At 41.5% G+C, this 18,693-nt stretch overlaps 1 protein-coding gene across 1 annotated transcript; it reads left to right on the top strand.

Moving 5' to 3' along the window:
* Positions 1-1,103: 1,103 nt before the first annotated feature.
* Positions 1,104-18,091, top strand: LOC133446319 (C-type lectin domain family 4 member F-like). Its single transcript, XM_061724331.1, has 9 exons — positions 1,104-1,231; positions 1,321-1,422; positions 1,710-1,802; positions 5,484-5,585; positions 5,873-5,965; positions 9,617-9,754; positions 13,577-13,719; positions 14,032-14,134; positions 17,589-18,091. Exons 1-8 carry the CDS (start codon positions 1,168-1,170, stop codon positions 14,131-14,133), a joined length of 837 nt encoding a protein of 278 aa, XP_061580315.1. The 5' UTR covers positions 1,104-1,167; the 3' UTR covers position 14,134; positions 17,589-18,091.
* The last annotated feature ends 602 nt before the right edge of the window (positions 18,092-18,693 follow it).

Here is an 18,693-nt window from a genome sequence, read left to right as displayed (position 1 = left end):
CTGTGTCAGTCTGCTCACCGCCGGCTTACTGAATAAAACTCACTACACCACAGCGGACTTCTGAACTGGTTTTGATAATATTCTTCAACAAGGGTCTGTTGGGAACGTCTGGTTGAGCCCTCTGTCAGGGACTTCTTCACCTCTCACCTCCGAGAGAACTTCTCTCAGATCCCAGGGGAGGCGGGGGACATCGAGTCTGAGTGGACCATGTTCTCTGCCTCCATTGTCGACGCGGCGGCTCGAAGTTGTGGACGCAAAGTCTCCGGTGCCTGTCGTGGCGGCAATCCTAGAACCCGGTGGTGGACACCAGAAGTAAAGGATGCCATCAGACTGAAGAAGGAGTCCTACCGGGCTATGTTAGCCTGTGGGACTCCTTACGCAGTAGATAGGTGACTGCACGTTTTCTGTTCAGCACTGTAGCCAGGCTGACAAAGAGTCACAACTCTGTGGAGCCGTGCATTCCTGCAGCTCTCAGTAGTGAAGACTTTATGAGCTTCTTTAACAGTAAAATCACGAGAATTAGAGAAGAAATCAACCAGCCGGTTGTGGGCGTTTCTTCAACTTTAGCGACTTCCCTAGGCTCTGACTTAACTCTAGACTGTTTTGATCCTATAGACCTCCCTGAGCTGACTTCACTCGTTAATAGAGCTAAGTCAACCACATGTATGTTAGACCCCATCCCGACTCCACTATTCAAAAATGTTTTTTCTCTTATTGGTGCGACAATACTGGACCAAATCAACCTATTCCTAAACTTAGGATATGTACCACAGGTTTTCAAAGTTGCAGTAATTAAACCTTTACTTAAAAAAACCTTCTCTTGACCAAGACACTTTAGCTAATTATAGACCAATTTCCAACCTTCCATTTGTATCTAAAATTCTGGAAAAGGCAGTTTCAAGCCAGTTATGTGACTATTTGTATAGAATAGAATCATAAATAATACATTCCTCTATTGTTAAACCATAGAGAATAATAACCACTGACACTGACAATTTTAGAAGATATGAGGAAACGCAATTTCTGCCACTGTGGTAATCATATTTGAGAATTTTGGCTCCCTCACCACTTTAGATATATGAGGTGAAACTGCAGCAGTTTCATAATTGTGCCACAGCAGTGGTGATTATCAGACCATTTTAGAGCAAATCTGCAGCGAAACAGTCAATGGAGGACATTTATGTCAATGTGGAAAATGAAAAGCCTATCTTTTCTTCAACAATTCATACAGGTGAGTATGAACTAAGCAAAAGTAGTTTATTACTTGTCATTATTATGGTTGTTGAATTTGTTCCTTTTGCTGGTCTTTTCTTCATTCAGGTTCAAACCGCTCAAAAAGGACCATCACTTCAGGTGTTATTGCTGGTCTGGTGCTGTCAAGTTTCTTACTGCTGGTTGGACTCATCACCCTCGGTGTCTTCTGTAAGTTTAATGTTGATGTATTTAGTTACCACTAAACTGAATATGGGAAGAATAAAAGTTCTCCCCATGAATTCTTTTCTGAATCAAATGTGTCAACAGATTTGAGGCACATCATTTGAAAGAGAAATTTAAAGTTCAAACTGACATGGTGTTTTTTTTAATCATTCTCAGTTTCATTTTGTTATACTTATTTTTCATTAACATGTATTAAAAAGTACAGCAAGGTACTGTTAAAAACTTTAAATTGAAGGAGATAGTGCTCACTGAAACTAACTTGTATTTTTCAGACCGTGACTCAAAAAGTGACGTCTCGAAACTCTCCAACATCAAAGACCTGCTGAACACCAACCTCACTGAAATGGCCAATGAACGGATCAAGTGTGAGTGTTTGCCCAAAATCCTGGAATCCATAAGAAAAAAGAAAAATGTATAATTAGAAACAAGGAATTATGAGAGTGACTAAAAACCACATTATTACATAGTATATTACATAGTGTTGCACTTTATGTGTACATAGAAGGTGCTGAAAGATTTACAAAGTTAAATATCATCCAATTTAATCCAAATTATTTTTAATTTCATTGTAGTTCATGCATAATCCCATTCATTAATTTTAATCCAAGTCACAATCCATTTTTTTACAACCAAGTAAAAATTTATGGAGGATAAAAACTGATATTATAAAAAAAGCATATATATATATATATATATATATATATATATATATATATATATATATATATATATATAGTTTTTCCTTTTCCTTGTACATACATTTGTCGTTTTTACATTCCCTCGTCTCCTCTTTTTACTTAACCGTATGCATTTCTGCTTCATTATTCAAGTGGCCCTCCTTGGTCCAGCTCCTGTTCTATTGGTCAATAAACAGGCCAAAATGACACACTAGGATAAGCATGCATACCCCTCACATTCATTGAAGTCTAGTATAATGTTGCTCTCGTGCCTTTTTTTGTTCGTGCAATCAGCCTTTACTGAAGACTGAATATTACCAGTTCCTCTTGTAAAACCTAAATTCCCACCCTCTCTTCTTCTGTAGCTTTGTTCCACTTCTCCTTTTCACTGCACTGTCTCCTTTCTTTAACCAATTTCTATATTTCTCTGTGTTGTCTAGACCGACCTGAGTGTATCTTCTTCCCTTTTTCGTTCATGTATGCCAAACTTCCACACACCATATGAATAAATCTCCCATCTTTTTAATCTTTCTTTGCTTTCTTTTGCTTTCCCTCTAACCCTGCTTAAGATGATCAACAAGTCTTTGCTAACTGTTTCCCATTCTTTACTATAATTTTGCAGTAGGCCATCTCACTCTAGATTTTTGATCCATGTTTCTCTCTCTGACCAGCGTGCTGCCCTCACCTTCATTCCTTCTTGCGTCCTCCTCCTCAGTGGCCAAGGTTACATAATGTTTTTTAATTCGGAATTAATTATTTCGATTTAAACTATTTTCCTTCGAGTTTACATGGAAATAGTAATTCCCAATTGAGGTTTACATGGAAACATGTTTGATGGTCTTTCTCCAATTCCTCTCCAGGTCTGGGGGTTGGGAAGGTTCTGATTGGATAGGGGGGACCGGAAGTTAAACTACCGAAAGAAAAACTAACTTAGCCGCTACAACTTTGAAAAGCTCACAATTTTGATGTTTCCTGCCATCAGTTCTTTTAATTATTTCCAGGTCCTCCAAGCTATTTATTAAATAAATGGTCTCTGCTCTTGACCAGCGTTTACTGCTGCTGCATCTTGAAACTTTGTTTGGAAAACCAGCCCAGTGGAATATAAGCGTCATGGAGACAGACGGGCGAGGGAACGAGCAGAAAGAAAGACCGGAATTCATTTAAAGAGGAATGAGTGAATACATGATCACGGAATTATTCTATTCGGATTTAAAATCAGAATAAACCAGCCACTTACTTCGGAATTAAGTTTAATTCGGAATGGCCTTTTTCATTCAAAATTAGGTGTTTACATGGTCATTTTTACTCATTCGGATTTAATTTTAATTCTGAATTAAAGAGGAATTAAACTTCCCATGTAAATGCACTGAATGTGGCCACTCTTTTTTGCTAAACACTTCTTCTTTCCCTGATGCATTCTAAGGCCTTTGATTGATGATACTTTCTACCAGCCACAAGGACAAGCCTGAAGTATCTTATTCTCTATGATACTACCTTTAACCTCTGCTACTTCTCTCACCTTATTCTGAACCCTATTCTGTCTAATTCCAACCCTAGAGGATAAGGCCATTTCCTTATCCTTCACTTAATAACATTTCTGAAGCATTGTAATATCCGTTATTAGATTTGTTATCATGTCATCCATCTGTGAGTCATCTTCCACCCCTGCTCTCGCTGACTCTTGGGGTTTTACTCCTATTAGACTTGCATCGTATTTCTGGTTGTAGCAAAGCTGCTGGGCCTCAACATCACCACCGTGGGTTGCTAGCCGATGCTAGCACCTTTGGGGTCTTTCCAACCTGCCAGCTGTCTACTTGTGTGGACTGCCTTTCACTGTTCATACTGACCACTCAGCACTTCAGTAGTTGATGTCTTTCAAGGAGCTAGAATGGCAGATTGCACACTGGCTGGAGAAGCTGGCGTCGTATGTCTGCAAAGTACAGAGCCGGAGCACGGCTCAGACATGGAGCGTGTGTGTGTGTGTGAAATGCTGCTTCATTTTTGCCCCATCTCCATCTTCTTCTTTCCTCACAAATGAAACTACCGCTTATTTGGGTGTTAAAAGTTTTTCTTTTGACATACTAATTATTTCTCTCTCTCTCTCTCTCTCTCTCTCTCTCTCTCTCTCTCTCTCTCTCTCTCTCTCTCTCTCTCTCTCTCTCTCTCTCTCTTTCACACAGACGCACGCACGCACTATGTAAAAAAGACTAAAGCAATCAAATCAGTTTGTTGCTAATCTTTAACATATCCAAGCCCCTAATCGCCTCATACAAAAAAGGTAAATACATGAATAAAACATAAAAGAGAAAAAACAAAACATGGATTTCATGAATCTAATTACAAAGAATAGTTATGACAATATTTCAAGGCACAAGCTGTAACATACGCAAAATGTGTTGCCAACGAGGCGAAGGAAAATTGATCTTTGCTTCTAATTAGAACTTTGGCTGCAACATCTTACAAACAAAGAATTTCCGTTGTCCAATCTTGAAGTAACAAATGCATGAATTAGTATTTATGCAGTAATCCAATATACAATTTTTCTTAGTTTTACAATGTTACAAAAGTGAAAAAAGGCAAAAGACGAAAAAGTTGCATAGGAATTTGCATGAAGCAAAAACTCACTGTTCTCACACAGCGGCTACTGCTGTTCCTTTAATACCAATATGATGTTTAAAACTGTGAAAAGAATGTGGTGATCAACTGTATCAAATGCCGCACTGAAATCTAACAAGACAAGAATTGGTACATTTTAATTTTTCTTTTTACATACCAAACATGACTCACTAGAAGCTTATAGTTCAGTTATTAGAACTGGACTGTGCGTCATCCTGTCACAGTACCTGGTACTGTATGATACTCAGGAGAAGTTAGGATCAGAAACCATTTTAGCTTAATCCCTCTTGGAGAGGTCACCACAGTGGATCATAGTCCGCACTTAACACTTAAGAGAAGTTAGGCTATACACCAGGGTGGAAAGATCTAAAGGTATATAAAAGCATGCCACATTACTCCAGAAACAACCAAAACTCTGACACTGACAATTTTAGAAGATATGAGGAAACGCAATTTCTGCCACTGTGGTAATCATATTTGAGAATTTTGGCTCCCTCACCACTTTAGATATATGAGGTGAAACTGCAGCAGTTTCATAATTGTGCCACAGCAGTGGTGATTATCAGACCATTTTAGAGCAAATCTGCAGCGAAACAGTCAATGGAGGACATTTATGTCAATGTGGAAAATGAAAAGCCTATCTTTTCTTCAACAATTCATACAGGTGAGTATGAACTAAGCAAAAGTAGTTTATTACTTGTCATTATTATGGTTGTTGAATTTGTTCCTTTTGCTGGTCTTTTCTTCATTCAGGTTCAAACCGCTCAAAAAGGACCATCACTTCAGGTGTTATTGCTGGTCTGGTGCTGTCAAGTTTCTTACTGCTGGTTGGACTCATCACCCTCGGTGTCTTCTGTAAGTTTAATGTTGATGTATTTAGTTACCACTAAACTGAATATGGGAAGAATAAAAGTTCTCCCCATGAATTCTTTTCTGAATCAAATGTGTCAACAGATTTGAGGCACATCATTTGAAAGAGAAATTTAAAGTTCAAACTGACATGGTGTTTTTTTTAATCATTCTCAGTTTCATTTTGTTATACTTATTTTTCATTAACATGTATTAAAAAGTACAGCAAGGTACTGTTAAAAACTTTAAATTGAAGGAGATAGTGCTCACTGAAACTAACTTGTATTTTTCAGACCGTGACTCAAAAAGTGACGTCTCGAAACTCTCCAACATCAAAGACCTGCTGAACACCAACCTCACTGAAATGGCCAATGAACGGATCAAGTGTGAGTGTTTGCCCAAAATCCTGGAATCCATAAGAAAAAAGAAAAATGTATAATTAGAAACAAGGAATTATGAGAGTGACTAAAAACCACATTATTACATAGTATATTACATAGTGTTGCACTTTATGTGTACATAGAAGGTGCTGAAAGATTTACAAAGTTAAATATCATCCAATTTAATCCAAATTATTTTTAATTTCATTGTAGTTCATGCATAATCCCATTCATTAATTTTAATCCAAGTCACAATCCATTTTTTTACAACCAAGTAAAAATTTATGGAGGATAAAAACTGATATTATAAAAAAAGCATATATATATATATATATATATATATATATATATATATATATATATATATATATATATATATATAGTTTTTCCTTTTCCTTGTACATACATTTGTCGTTTTTACATTCCCTCGTCTCCTCTTTTTACTTAACCGTATGCATTTCTGCTTCATTATTCAAGTGGCCCTCCTTGGTCCAGCTCCTGTTCTATTGGTCAATAAACAGGCCAAAATGACACACTAGGATAAGCATGCATACCCCTCACATTCATTGAAGTCTAGTATAATGTTGCTCTCGTGCCTTTTTTTGTTCGTGCAATCAGCCTTTACTGAAGACTGAATATTACCAGTTCCTCTTGTAAAACCTAAATTCCCACCCTCTCTTCTTCTGTAGCTTTGTTCCACTTCTCCTTTTCACTGCACTGTCTCCTTTCTTTAACCAATTTCTATATTTCTCTGTGTTGTCTAGACCGACCTGAGTGTATCTTCTTCCCTTTTTCGTTCATGTATGCCAAACTTCCACACACCATATGAATAAATCTCCCATCTTTTTAATCTTTCTTTGCTTTCTTTTGCTTTCCCTCTAACCCTGCTTAAGATGATCAACAAGTCTTTGCTAACTGTTTCCCATTCTTTACTATAATTTTGCAGTAGGCCATCTCACTCTAGATTTTTGATCCATGTTTCTCTCTCTGACCAGCGTGCTGCCCTCACCTTCATTTCTTCTTGCGTCCTCCTCCTCAGTGGCCAAGGTTACATAATGTTTTTGAATTCTGAATTAATTATTTCGATTTAAACTATTTTCCTTCGAGTTTACATGGAAATAGTAATTCCCAATTGAGGTTTACATGGAAAACACGTTTGATGGTCTTTCTCCAATTCCTCTCCAGGTCTGGGGGTTGGGAAGGTTCTGATTGGATAGGGGGGGGACCGGAAGTTAAACTACCGGAAGAAAAACTAACTTAGCTGCTACAACTTTGAAAAGCTCCCAATTTTGATGTTTCCTGCCATCTGTTCTTTTAATTATTTCCAGGTCCTCCAAGCTATTTATTAAATAAATGGTCTCTGCTCTTAACCAGCGTTTACTGCGTGCTGCCATCATGAAACTTTGTTTGGAAAACCAGCCCAGCAGGAATATAAGGTCATGGAGACAGACGGACGAGGGAACGAGCAGAAAGAAAGACCGGAATTCATTTAAAGGAATGAGTACATGATCACGGAATTATTCTATTCGGATTTAAAATCTGAATAAACCAGCCACTTACTTCGGAATTAATTTTAATTCGGAATGGCAATTTTTACTCATTCGGATTTAATTTTAATTCTGAATTAAAGACTTCCCATGTAAACGCACTAAATGTGGCCACTCTTCTTTGCTAAACACTTCTTCTTTCCCTGGTGCATTCTAAGGCCTTTGATTGATGATACTTTCTACCAGCCACAAGGACAAGCCTGAAGTATCTTATTCTCTATGATACTACCTTTAACCTCTGCTACATCTCTCACCTTATCCTGAACACTATTCTGTATAATTCCAACCCTGGAGGATAAGGCCATTTCCTTATCCTTCACTTAATAACATTTCTGAAGCATTGTAATATCCGTTATTAGATTTGTTATCATGTCATCCATCTGTGAGTCATCTTCCACCCCTGCTCTCGCTGACTCTTGGGGTTTTACTCCTATTGGACTTGCATCGTATTTCTGGTTGTAGCAAAGCTGCTGGGCCTCAACATCACCACCGTGGGTTGCTAGCCGATGCTAGCACCTTTGGGGTCTTTCCAACATGCCAGCTGTCTAGTTGTGTGGACTGCCTTTCACTGTTCATACTGACCACTCAGCACTTCAGTAGTTGATGTCTTTCAAGGAGCCAGAATGGCAGATTGCACACTGGCTGGAGAAGCTGGCGTCGTATGTCTTCAAAGTACAGAGCCGGAGCACGGCTCAGACATGGAGTGTGTGTGTGTGTGTGTGTGTGTGTGTGTGTGTGTGTGTGTGTGTGTGTGTGTGTGTGTGTGACAAAAATTTGTTTCAGCTGGTGCAGGTGGTAGAAGAGATCTTTTCTTTGGCCTTGGCCTTTGGTCGAGCTGGTGGCAGCAGTGGCACACTGGTGTTGGTGGTTTCTCTGAGAGGTCTGTAACTCCTCCACCATGGCAGCAGCAGCTGTCTTCAGATGAATCCTGAAGCTCGCTGGCAGATAAATGCTGCATTGGCCATTTCCAAAGCCTCTTCTGCGGTGAAATGCTGCTTCATTTTTGCCCCAGCTCCATCTTCTTCTCTCCTCACCAATGAAACTACCGCTTATTTGGGTGTTAAAACTTTTTCTTTTGACATACTAATTATTTCTCTCTCTCTCTCTCTCTCTCTCTCTCTCTCTCTCTCTCTCTCTCTTTCACACACAGGCACGCACGCACGCACTATGTAAAAAAGACTAAAGCAATCAAATCAGTTTGTTGCTAATCTTTAACATATCCAAGCCCCTAATCGCCTCATACAAAAAAGGTAAATACATGAATAAAACATGAAAGAGAAAAAACAAAACATGGATTTCATGAATCTAATTACAAAGAATAGTTATGACAATATTTCAAGGCACAAGCTGTAACATACGCAAAATGTGTGGCCAACGAGGCGAAGGAAAATTGATCTTTGCTTCTAATTAGAACTTTGGCTGCAACATCTTACAAACAAAGAATTTCCGTTGTCCAATCTTGAAGTAACAAATGCATGAATTAGTATTTATGCAGTAATCCAATATACCATTTTTCTTAGTTTTACAATGTTACAAAAGTGAAAAAAGGCAAAAGACGAAAAAGTTGCATAGGAAGTTGCATGAAGCAAAAACTCACTGTTCTCACACAGCGGCTACTGCTGTTCCTTTAATACCAATATGATGTTTAAAACTGTGAAAAGAATGTGGTGATCAACTGTATCAAATGCAGCACTGAAATCTAACAAGACAAGAATTGGTAGTACATTTTAATTTTTCTTTTTATATACCAAACATGACTCACTAGAAGCTTATAGTTCAGTTATTAGAACTGGACAGTGCGCCATCCTGTCACAGTACCTGGTATGATACTCAGGAGAAGTTAGGATCAGAAACCATTTTAGCTTAATCCCTCTTGGAGAGGTCACCAGAGTGGATCATAGTCCGCACTTAAGAGAAGTTAGGCTATGCACCAGGGTGGAAAGATCTAAAGGTATATAAAAGCATGCCACATTACTCCAGAAACAACCAAAAATGCAACTCTGAGTAAACACACACATTCAGATATAAAAGGTAAAAACAATAGCAAACAGGTTGTTGTTGTTATTGGTGGTAAACATTGAATTGTCAAAACATCTCTTATTTTTTTCAGACTTAAATGATTTCTCAAAACTCAAAGACAATCTGACATTGCGTCTCCAAGCCAGTAAAGAGAAGCTTTCCTCCCTGACTGAAGAGAGGGACCTGCTGAAATCCAGCCTCACTGAAATGACCAAAGAGCTGAACAAGTGTAAGTGTTTGCATAAACTGAGTCTTTGAATCTGCTTTTAACATTCACTTTCCTGGACACAATGATTTCTGTGGCATACAAAGTGATTCACTGCAGTTATGAGATGATAACTTTATTATTAAGCTACAAAATCCACAAGGTGCAACTTTACTGATTTCAACAGCCTTTGATTTGTAATATTGAAACAATTCAAAATATACGTCAGTGGAAACCGTCCGTCAGACTGAAGAAGGAGTCCTACCGGGCTATGTTAGCCTGTGGGACTCCTGACGCAGTAGCTGGGTACCGGCAGGCCAATCGAGCCGCGGCTCGGGCGGTCCTGGAGGCAAAAACCCGGGTCTGGGAGGAGTTCAGGGAGGCCATGGAGGAAGACTTTCGGTCGGCCTCGAGGAAATTTTGGCAGACCGTTCGGCGCCTCAGAAGGGGGAAGCGGTACTCTGCTGACACCCTTTACGGTGCGGGTGGGGAGCTGTTGACCTCGACTGGGGACATCGTCGGACGGTGGAAGGAATACTTCGAGGATCTCCTCAACCCGACTGACATGCCTTCCACTGAGGAAGCAGAGAGTGGGGACTCAGGGAGGTGCTCATCCATCACCCAAGCCGAGGTCACTGAGGTAGTTCATAAGCTCCTCAGTGGCACCGGGGGTGGATGAGATTCGCCCTGAGTACCTCAAGTCTCTGGATGTCGTAGGGCTGTCTTGGTTGACACGCCCCTCGACATGGCATGGAGGAAGGGGACAGTACCGCTGGAGTGGCAAACCGGGGTGGTGGTCCCTCTGTTTAAAAAGGGGGACCGGAGAGTGTGTTCCAACTATAGGGGGATCACACTTCTCAGCCTCCGAAAGTCTACGCCAGGGTACTGGAGAGGAGAATACAGCCGATAGTTGAACCTCGGATTCAGGAGGAACAATGCGGTTTTCGTCCCGGTCGTGGAACACTGGACCAGCTCTACACCCTCCGCAGGGTGCTCGAGGGTTCATGGGAATTTGCCCAACGAGTCTACATGTGCTTTGTGGATCTGGAGAAGGCATTTGACCGCGTCCCTCGTGCCATTCTGTGGGGGGTCAGTGAGTATGGAGTCCGGGGCCCTCTATTAAGGGCTGTCCGGTCTCTGTATGATCGGAGCAGGAGTCTGGTTCACATTGCCGACAGTAGGTCAGACTTGTTCCCGGTGCATGTTGGGCTCCGGCAGGGCTGCCCTTTGTCACCGGTACTGTTCATAATTTATATGGACAGGATTTCTATGAGCAGTCAGGGGCCGGAGGGGATCCAGTTTGGGAACCACAGGATTTTGTCTCTGCTTTTTGCAGATGACGTTGTCCTGTTGGCTTCATCGGACCGGGACCTTCAGCATGTGCTGGGGCGGTTTGAGGCTGGGTGCGACGCGGCAGGGATGAGAATCAGCACCTCCAAAACCGAGGCCATGGTTCTCCACCGGGAAAGGGTGGCGTGCCTTCTCCGGGTGGGTAGAAAAGTCCTGCCTTAGGTGGAGGAGTTCAAGTATCTCGGGATCACGAGTGAGGGAACGATGGAGCAGGAGATTGACAGACGGATCGGTGCAGCATCCGCAGTTATGCGGCCGATGTAACGGACCGTCGTGGTGAAGAAGGAGCTGAGTCGAAAGGCGAAGCTCTCGATTTACCGGTCAATCTATGCACCTACCCTCACCTATGGTCATGAACTTTGGGTAGTGACCGAAAGGACAAGATCGCGGATACAAGCGGCCGAGATGAGTTTCCTCCGCAGGGTGGCTGGACGCTCCCTTAGAGATGAGTTTCCTCCGCAGGGCAGCTGGATGCTCCCTTAGAGATGAGTTTCCTCCGCAGGGTGGCTGGACGCTCCCTTAGAGATGAGTTTCCTCCGCAGGGTGGCTGGACGTTCCCTTAGAGATAGGGTGAGGAGTTCAGTCACCCGGGAGGAGCTCGGAGTCGAGCCGCTACTCCTTCACATTGAGAGGAGTCAGCTGAGGTGGCTTGGGCATCTGTAGCGGATGCCTCCTGGACGCCTCCCTAGGGAGGAGTTCCAGGCATGCCTGGAGAGACTATGTCTCTCGGCTGGCCTGGGAACACCTCGGACTCCCCTCGGAAGAGCTGGAGGAAGTGTCTGGGGTGAAGGAAGTCTGGGCATCACTTTTGACACTGCTGCCCCCGCGACCCGGAAACGGATAAGCGGCGGACGATGGTTGGATGGATGGATGTCAATGGAAACACAATATTTCAAGCTTTTTTGTTGCATTTGATCTTTTTTTGGTTCAACAGATGTTTTTTTTTTTTTTTTAATTTACATTAAGTCTTCAGGACAGTAGATGATCCTGCCACAGTGCACAAAACACAAGACAAGAATAGACACAGTGATAACACAAAACATGACACTGTCATGACACTAGTTTGGGTGTGTTTGTTAAAAGACGGGCAGCTGCATTTTGTACCAGCTGAAGACGGCTAAAAGAAGATTGGGCGATGCCAACATAAAGTGCATTACAATAGTCCAATCTGGAGCTGACTAAACTGTGGATAGCTCTCTCCTTATCGTGACGGCTTAAAAATGTTTAGGCTTCAGTGGCAGATAGATCTGTAGATCACCTGCATAACAATGAAATGACAAGTTATGTCTGGCTATAATAAACCCAAGTGGCAACATATATAATGAAAAAAGAAGTGAATAGAACCTTGCGGGACGCTGCATGAGAGGGAGGCACTGGAGGAGCAGGAATCACCAAGCATAACAGAGAAGGTTCTATCTGACAAATATGAAGTAAACCAATTGAGTACAGTGCCGTGAAGGCCAACATACTGTTTCAGGCATAACAGGAGGACTGTGTGGTCGTGTGGTGTATCAAAGGCTGCTGTGAGATCTAGCAGCACTAAGACAATCAGAATCAGAATCAGAATCAGAAAAGGGTTTATTGCCAAGTTTGTTAACACACACAAGGAATTTGTTGTGGTGATTGGTGCAATACAATACAAATATAAAAGCAAATATATAAGAGATAAAATAAAATGTATAAACAGAAATGGAAACAGAAACAGAAAACAGGGCACTTGACATCAACAGACAGGGCAATATCATTGTGCACCTTTAACAAGGCAGACTCAGTGCTGTGACGAGACCTGAACCCAGACCGAAACTTTTCAAAAACAGAATTGTTCTCCAGAAATGATCGTAACTGGGTAAAAACTACTTTCTCTAAAACCATATACAGAAAGGGGATATGAGAGACTGGTCTAAAATTTGATAAAACTGAGGAGTCAAGATGCGTTTTCTTTAAAAGGGGCCTAACCAAGGCATGATGTCAGCAAAGGGAGGAGAGAGAAACCAGTTCAAAGTGGTCCAATACAGCGGAATGAGCCGGGGCAGCAGATAAATCTGTACCCGAATAATTGTTGGTAGCCTGCCTGACAGAGTTTACTTTATCAATAAAAAAGCTGAGAAACTTCTCACAAGTAGCAGTTGAAACATCAGTCACAGGAGAGGTAGGTGGGGTTATAACAGGGTTGATTGTATTAAATAACACCCTGGGACAGTGGCTACTTCTGGAGATGATATCAGAGAGAAACGGAGATTTTGCCACCCTCACAGCCCTCTGATACTCAGAAAGACAGTCCCTTACAATCTCCAGAGACACATGTAGTTTGTCCTTTTTCCATTTTCGTTCCGCTTGCCTGCACAGCTGCCTAACGACCCGTTGCTGACTGGTGAAGGGGCTAGAATTTCAAAAATAACGGGTAGCCAATTGTTGGTGGAGATAAGCATTATGTGGGCACCTTAAAGCATCACACAGTATCTGATATGCAATTTCTTTTTTTCACTTTTATTCCAGACACAGCATGTCCTGCAGGATGGAGGAGGTTCCGGTGTTCCTGTTACCTCCTCTCTACAGACCGTCGAACCTGGGATGAAGCCAGACAGGACTGCCGAGTCAAAGGGGCAGATCTGGTGGTGATCAATGACTCTGAGGAGCAGGTTTAGTTTTTTTTTCTTCTTTTTGTTTCCAATTTTTCACAGTTGGTTTGTGTTCGAAGTTTCAGTAACTTGTAATATATTCAAAATACAGTATATCTTATGCATTTTAATATTCAAAATGTTATCTAAGCTTACTTCAGTTATTGTATCATTTGATACAAATTTTGAGCTTCCCTGTAAATATTGGACTATAATTACTCAGGCAATTGAGTCACAATGTTTTGTGTTAAGAGTTAATGTAATTAGTTAACTTTTTCTATGAACTTCTAAAACTGGTGAACTAATGTTTTTCTTCATGTTGACATTTAACAGAGGTTTCTCTCTACATTTGGTCATGAAGAAAGTTGGATTGGCTTAAATGACAAGGGAGTGGAAGGGACCTGGAAGTGGTTGATGGGAGTCCTCTGGTTCTAGCGTAAGTGCTCACTTTAGACAGTTCTGACTAACTCTTTAAATGCTGGTCTGTTGTGCTCTCTCTGTATACAACCTTTTCTTACCCCCACCCCCCCACCCGACCACCCCAGTGACTACGTTTACATGCAGTCAATAACCCTTTTCTAACTGGAATATTAGCAATAACCCAGTTGCGCACGGCCATGTAAACACCAATAACCCCTTTGAATAACCGGAATTTGCTCATATTTGGGTTTTTAAAAACCCGAATATGAGCCCTGGATTACTCCTTTTCTAACCAGAATATTTGGTCATATATACGCAATGGATTTCCCCATCAAAAGGAACAGGAATCTGTTTTCTGCGCATGTTCTTTTCGCAAGGAATCTTGGTCTTTTGAGTCCAGGAAGCGACATACGGAAATCCTCCCGCCAGTTGGCGTCGGTGAACTCCATCATTACTCCCCGTTCCCACCAGTCCTGACAGCACCTTCATCCAGAGTCCGGGCTGCTCTGGTGGAAACGGTAGCAGGATATGGACGTCACAGCTCCGGCTCCATTTCCATTTCTTCACGTTCTCGCCTTCCATTAATGAAGAAGGCGACGAGGAATAGTGTTAAGTCCTGGTGGGTCAGTACCAGCACCAAAGCGCAAAAGAAGGTGACTTCTACTGGGCTGTTGATTATCCTCCGTGCTGCTGTTATTGTTGTTGTTTTGGATTTGGATACAGGAAGAAGAAGCAGAAATGACCGGAATTGCGTCATGACATCGCTGGTTTGATCCAGATATCCCAAATGATTAATCACCATGTAAACAGGGATAACCCTGTTTGCTCACGCATGTAAACAGATTATTCCCAATGTTTCAGTAACCGGAATATTGACCTTAACCCCAATTTTGACTGCATGTAAACATAGTCAGTGTCTGCTGTCTACATCTGTTTATATAGTCATCCCTCTAGTGCACTAGTTAGGGCCCGAGAAGCGAAGGCCCTATTGTATCTGTAGGAATTTTTTCTTTGCTTTTATTTTTCCAACGAAATTAGGGCTTTTTTTCCCCCTAAACGTGCCCCAAAAGTCACTAAATTTTGCACGCAAGCCAGGCCTGGCGAAACATTTGATATTTAATGGTTTGCATTAATGGGCGTGGCCTAATGGCTCAACAGCGCCCCCTAGAAAACTTTGTGCCTCAAACCCCACAATGCAGTTTGACGTACATGCATGAAAATCGGTACACACCTGTATCATGACGTAACTTAAAGGAGCATTTTATTTATGCCATTTCTTCGGCCGTTAATGCGGCCCGAACCGTAACGTTCACCCAGGTGAGTTATACATCAAAATGTGCGTCTCCATCCTGCGACAACGCGCATTACTTTTCTCAGTCAAAATCCTACTCTCTTCCATAACTTTTGAATGGTGTGACAAAGCATAAAGAGTCATGGGTGGTGTCATCGGACTTAGTTTTGAGTCCTTGACCTTTACTGGTGAAAATTGCATGTGCGAGGGCCCGTTCATCGCTGCTTGCAGCTTTAATTAGCCATTGTGTCTGTGTCTCTACTATCTCTGTTCTTCATTCTCTCTGTCTGTTTTCTCTTTTCCTGCTCTGTCCAGCTGGTCTTCAGCAGGAGGTTCCCCCTTATGATCCAGGTCCTGGTCCAGGTTTCTACCCCCTTATGATCCAGGTCCTGGTCCAGGTTTCTACCCCCTTATGATCCAGGTCCTGGTCCAGGTTTCTACCCCCTTATGATCCAGGTCCTGGTCCAGGTTTCTACCCCCTTATGATCCAGGTCCTGGTCCAGGTTTCTCCCACTAGGGGAGATTTTTCTCCCACTAGGGGAGTTTTTACCTGCCATTGTTTATGTAATAATTGCTCGGGGGTTTATGTTCATGTTCTGGTCTCTGGAAAGATCCTAGAGACAATTTCTGTTGTAATAGATGTTATATAAATAAAATTGAATTGAATTGAATTGAATTGAATTGAATTGAATTTAAATTAATTGAAATGAAATGAAAATACGTGAGCAAATGAATAAGTAAAACTTGGTAATGAGCATAAAGGTAATGGACTCCCTTGTCATTCATTTAATGTCTTTGGCAACTAGTGTGATGAATATGAGAATCAGCATTAGCTTTCAGTTAAATACTAATGTAGTCAAGCTGTAAAATTAAAGGTCAACAAAAGAAGATAAAAAGAAGGGAAGCAGTGACAATGGAGTTGAGGTGAATTTGCAATTTCACTAGAGTTGTTGGTTTTTTTGTGGGGGGTCTTTGTACTTCAGAAATCTGACCTCAACATACAACAAACACAACTTTTTTCACTGTATCATTATTGTTTTAATAAGAAATAATACCCATACGTCAATGTACACACGTACATGATTCGGTAACTTGAGATCCACCTTTTCCAGGGATAAGTTTACACATAAAAGTCCTTCCCTGTATGACCATAACTGTCTCTCTCCTCACTGCAGTTCTCTACTACTCTTCTTTGCAATATTGGTTTTATTGATTTGGGGGCTTTGACTTGGCTTTGACTTTGACTTGACTCATATGGGATGAGGCCTGAACTTGGACTTGACCAATCCAAAACATTGTGTCACAGTTTCACAGTGTAGGATAGGTTTTTTTTTACTGTTTAACTCACTCCCCTGTTTTTCCAGATCCTGCCACCCTAATCAGCCAGAGATCCACTCATTCCCTTCACCTGTGCTTCCCCACCCAGCTCCACACCTGGTTTCCCTCATCAGCAGTTCCCCTCATATACCGGCCCATTTCCACCTTCTAGTTTGCCAGATTGTCATGTGTTTTTGCCCCACTTTCCAGCCTGCATATCCTGTTCTGTTTCTGCCTGCCTGTCTTTGAGCCTGCCTGATTCTTGGTTTATGGATTTTTGCCTGTCCGTTTTTGGTTTTGTTTGCCTGATCTGCCTGACTACCCGGTTTGACCCCTGCCTGCCTTTTGACAAAGATTAAAGCCTCTTGGACTCTGATCCTGCCTGGTGTTGTGCATTTGGGTTCTCTCTCCTGTCTGAGCCGTGACACATTGTTTCTTTTAGTTTTCAGTCACCCCAATGTGGCTTTGCTGGTGACAGCCACAAAATCATCACCACTTCACTGCAGTGTTTGAGAGAAGTTATGGGGTGTTTATCCTAGAATTGTCCATATTTGTCAAACATGGAGTAAATAACTGCCAGATTAAGAAGTACCAAATAACTCCACTTTGGTTTCATTTCTCCAGAATTCTTCTGGTCTGCTCTGAAGCAGTTTTTTGAACTTGTTATACATAATAGGCTGTGTCCTGGCAACCCTTTCAAATTGTACCTGTCCAAACTCCTGTACGCTCTGAGATGTCATGTTTATTTTTTCATATTCAAATGAGAATGGAACAGTGTGACTTGGGAGCTGGGATGTCTACATAAACTTGTGCCAAATATTAATTTCATTTATAAACAGTATGATTATTCTTTTATTTCCAGAATTTGGAGTGCTGGTGAACCTAATGGGGGTGATAGGATGGAAGAAGACTGTGCTCATATCAGAGATGATGACCGCAAATGGAATGATCTTTCATGTACAGCCTCTTTATATTGGTTCTGTGAAAAAGTATATTAGTTACTGTGTTTCATTGAAAATGTTATTTAGTTGAGCCATAATCAAGCTGTGAATATCATGGGATAATTACTGGCCAGCATTGACTATAGCCATATGTTTTAGTTTCTAAAACTACTTTTAATGTTTAAATAATTTTAAAAATCATTGCTAAAAACAAAAACATGAAGCTGTTCTTTCACCTCTATTTTCAGATCAGTGTCCAAACTGCATTTTCTTGACCAAACATCTAAACACACATTTTATACCATCTTATTTCATTCCGTGTAACTGATTTTGACGTGTCCCTCATGCTGCTCCACTAACTTTAGTGAATGCAAAAAGTGGTTAAAGGACACAACATTAACATACTTTTTAATTTCCTCATTTTTCTTCACATGTTCTTCAATAAAACTAATAACTTTGATAAACTATATTCCATTTTTGTAATCATTTTAAACGTTTTGTCAGTGAAACTGCTGTTTACCATGTTGTTATGAGGTAATTGACTATTTAACACATCGGCGGATGTAATTAGTAAAATGATCAACACCATTTTGTCTTATAGACCCTTTTTCAGCCTACGTCACATAATGTTGCGCGCGCATCTTGGCAACAGAAGTGGCGTTGTTCTCCAGCAGTTCTGACTAAAACAACTGGTTAGCAAGCATTTAACAAACTGTTCCCAGCATCAACATGTCTGGTTGTTGCGTATACGGTTGTACGAATCGCTATTCCACCGGCGGACTAAAGTTTTATAGGATTCCGACAGGATCACGACCATTTCAGAGCAACCGGTGCTCCTGCGGCGGCTCGTACCTTCAGGGACAGCGGGACATCGAAGTCTCTGGCCCGCAGGAACTTGAGGAGGAAGCAGTCGGAGAAGCCGGCGGGGTCCTAGGACCCGGAGGTGGTTCCCGGGGACCCCTCCTGCCCCGGGGACCCCGCACACCCGCTCTCCAGGCTCCAGGCTCTCCAGGGCCGGCCGGGGCC

Source organism: Cololabis saira, chromosome 6 (assembly GCF_033807715.1).
Source record: "Cololabis saira isolate AMF1-May2022 chromosome 6, fColSai1.1, whole genome shotgun sequence".
Lineage (NCBI taxonomy): Eukaryota > Metazoa > Chordata > Actinopteri > Beloniformes > Belonidae > Cololabis > Cololabis saira.
The sequence above is the reverse complement of the archived record's forward strand: the minus strand, read 5'-3'. Positions and strand labels throughout refer to the sequence as shown.

Coding starts and splice junctions, on each gene's coding strand:
- LOC133446319 (XM_061724331.1), top strand. CDS start 1,168: ATGGAGGACATTTATGTCAATGTGGAAAATGAAAAGCCTATCTTTTCT. Junction 5,966..9,616: donor GGCCAATGAACGGATCAAGT/GTGAGTGTTTGC, acceptor TATTTTTTTCAG/ACTTAAATGATTTCTCAAAA. Junction 9,755..13,576: donor GACCAAAGAGCTGAACAAGT/GTAAGTGTTTGC, acceptor CTTTTATTCCAG/ACACAGCATGTCCTGCAGGA.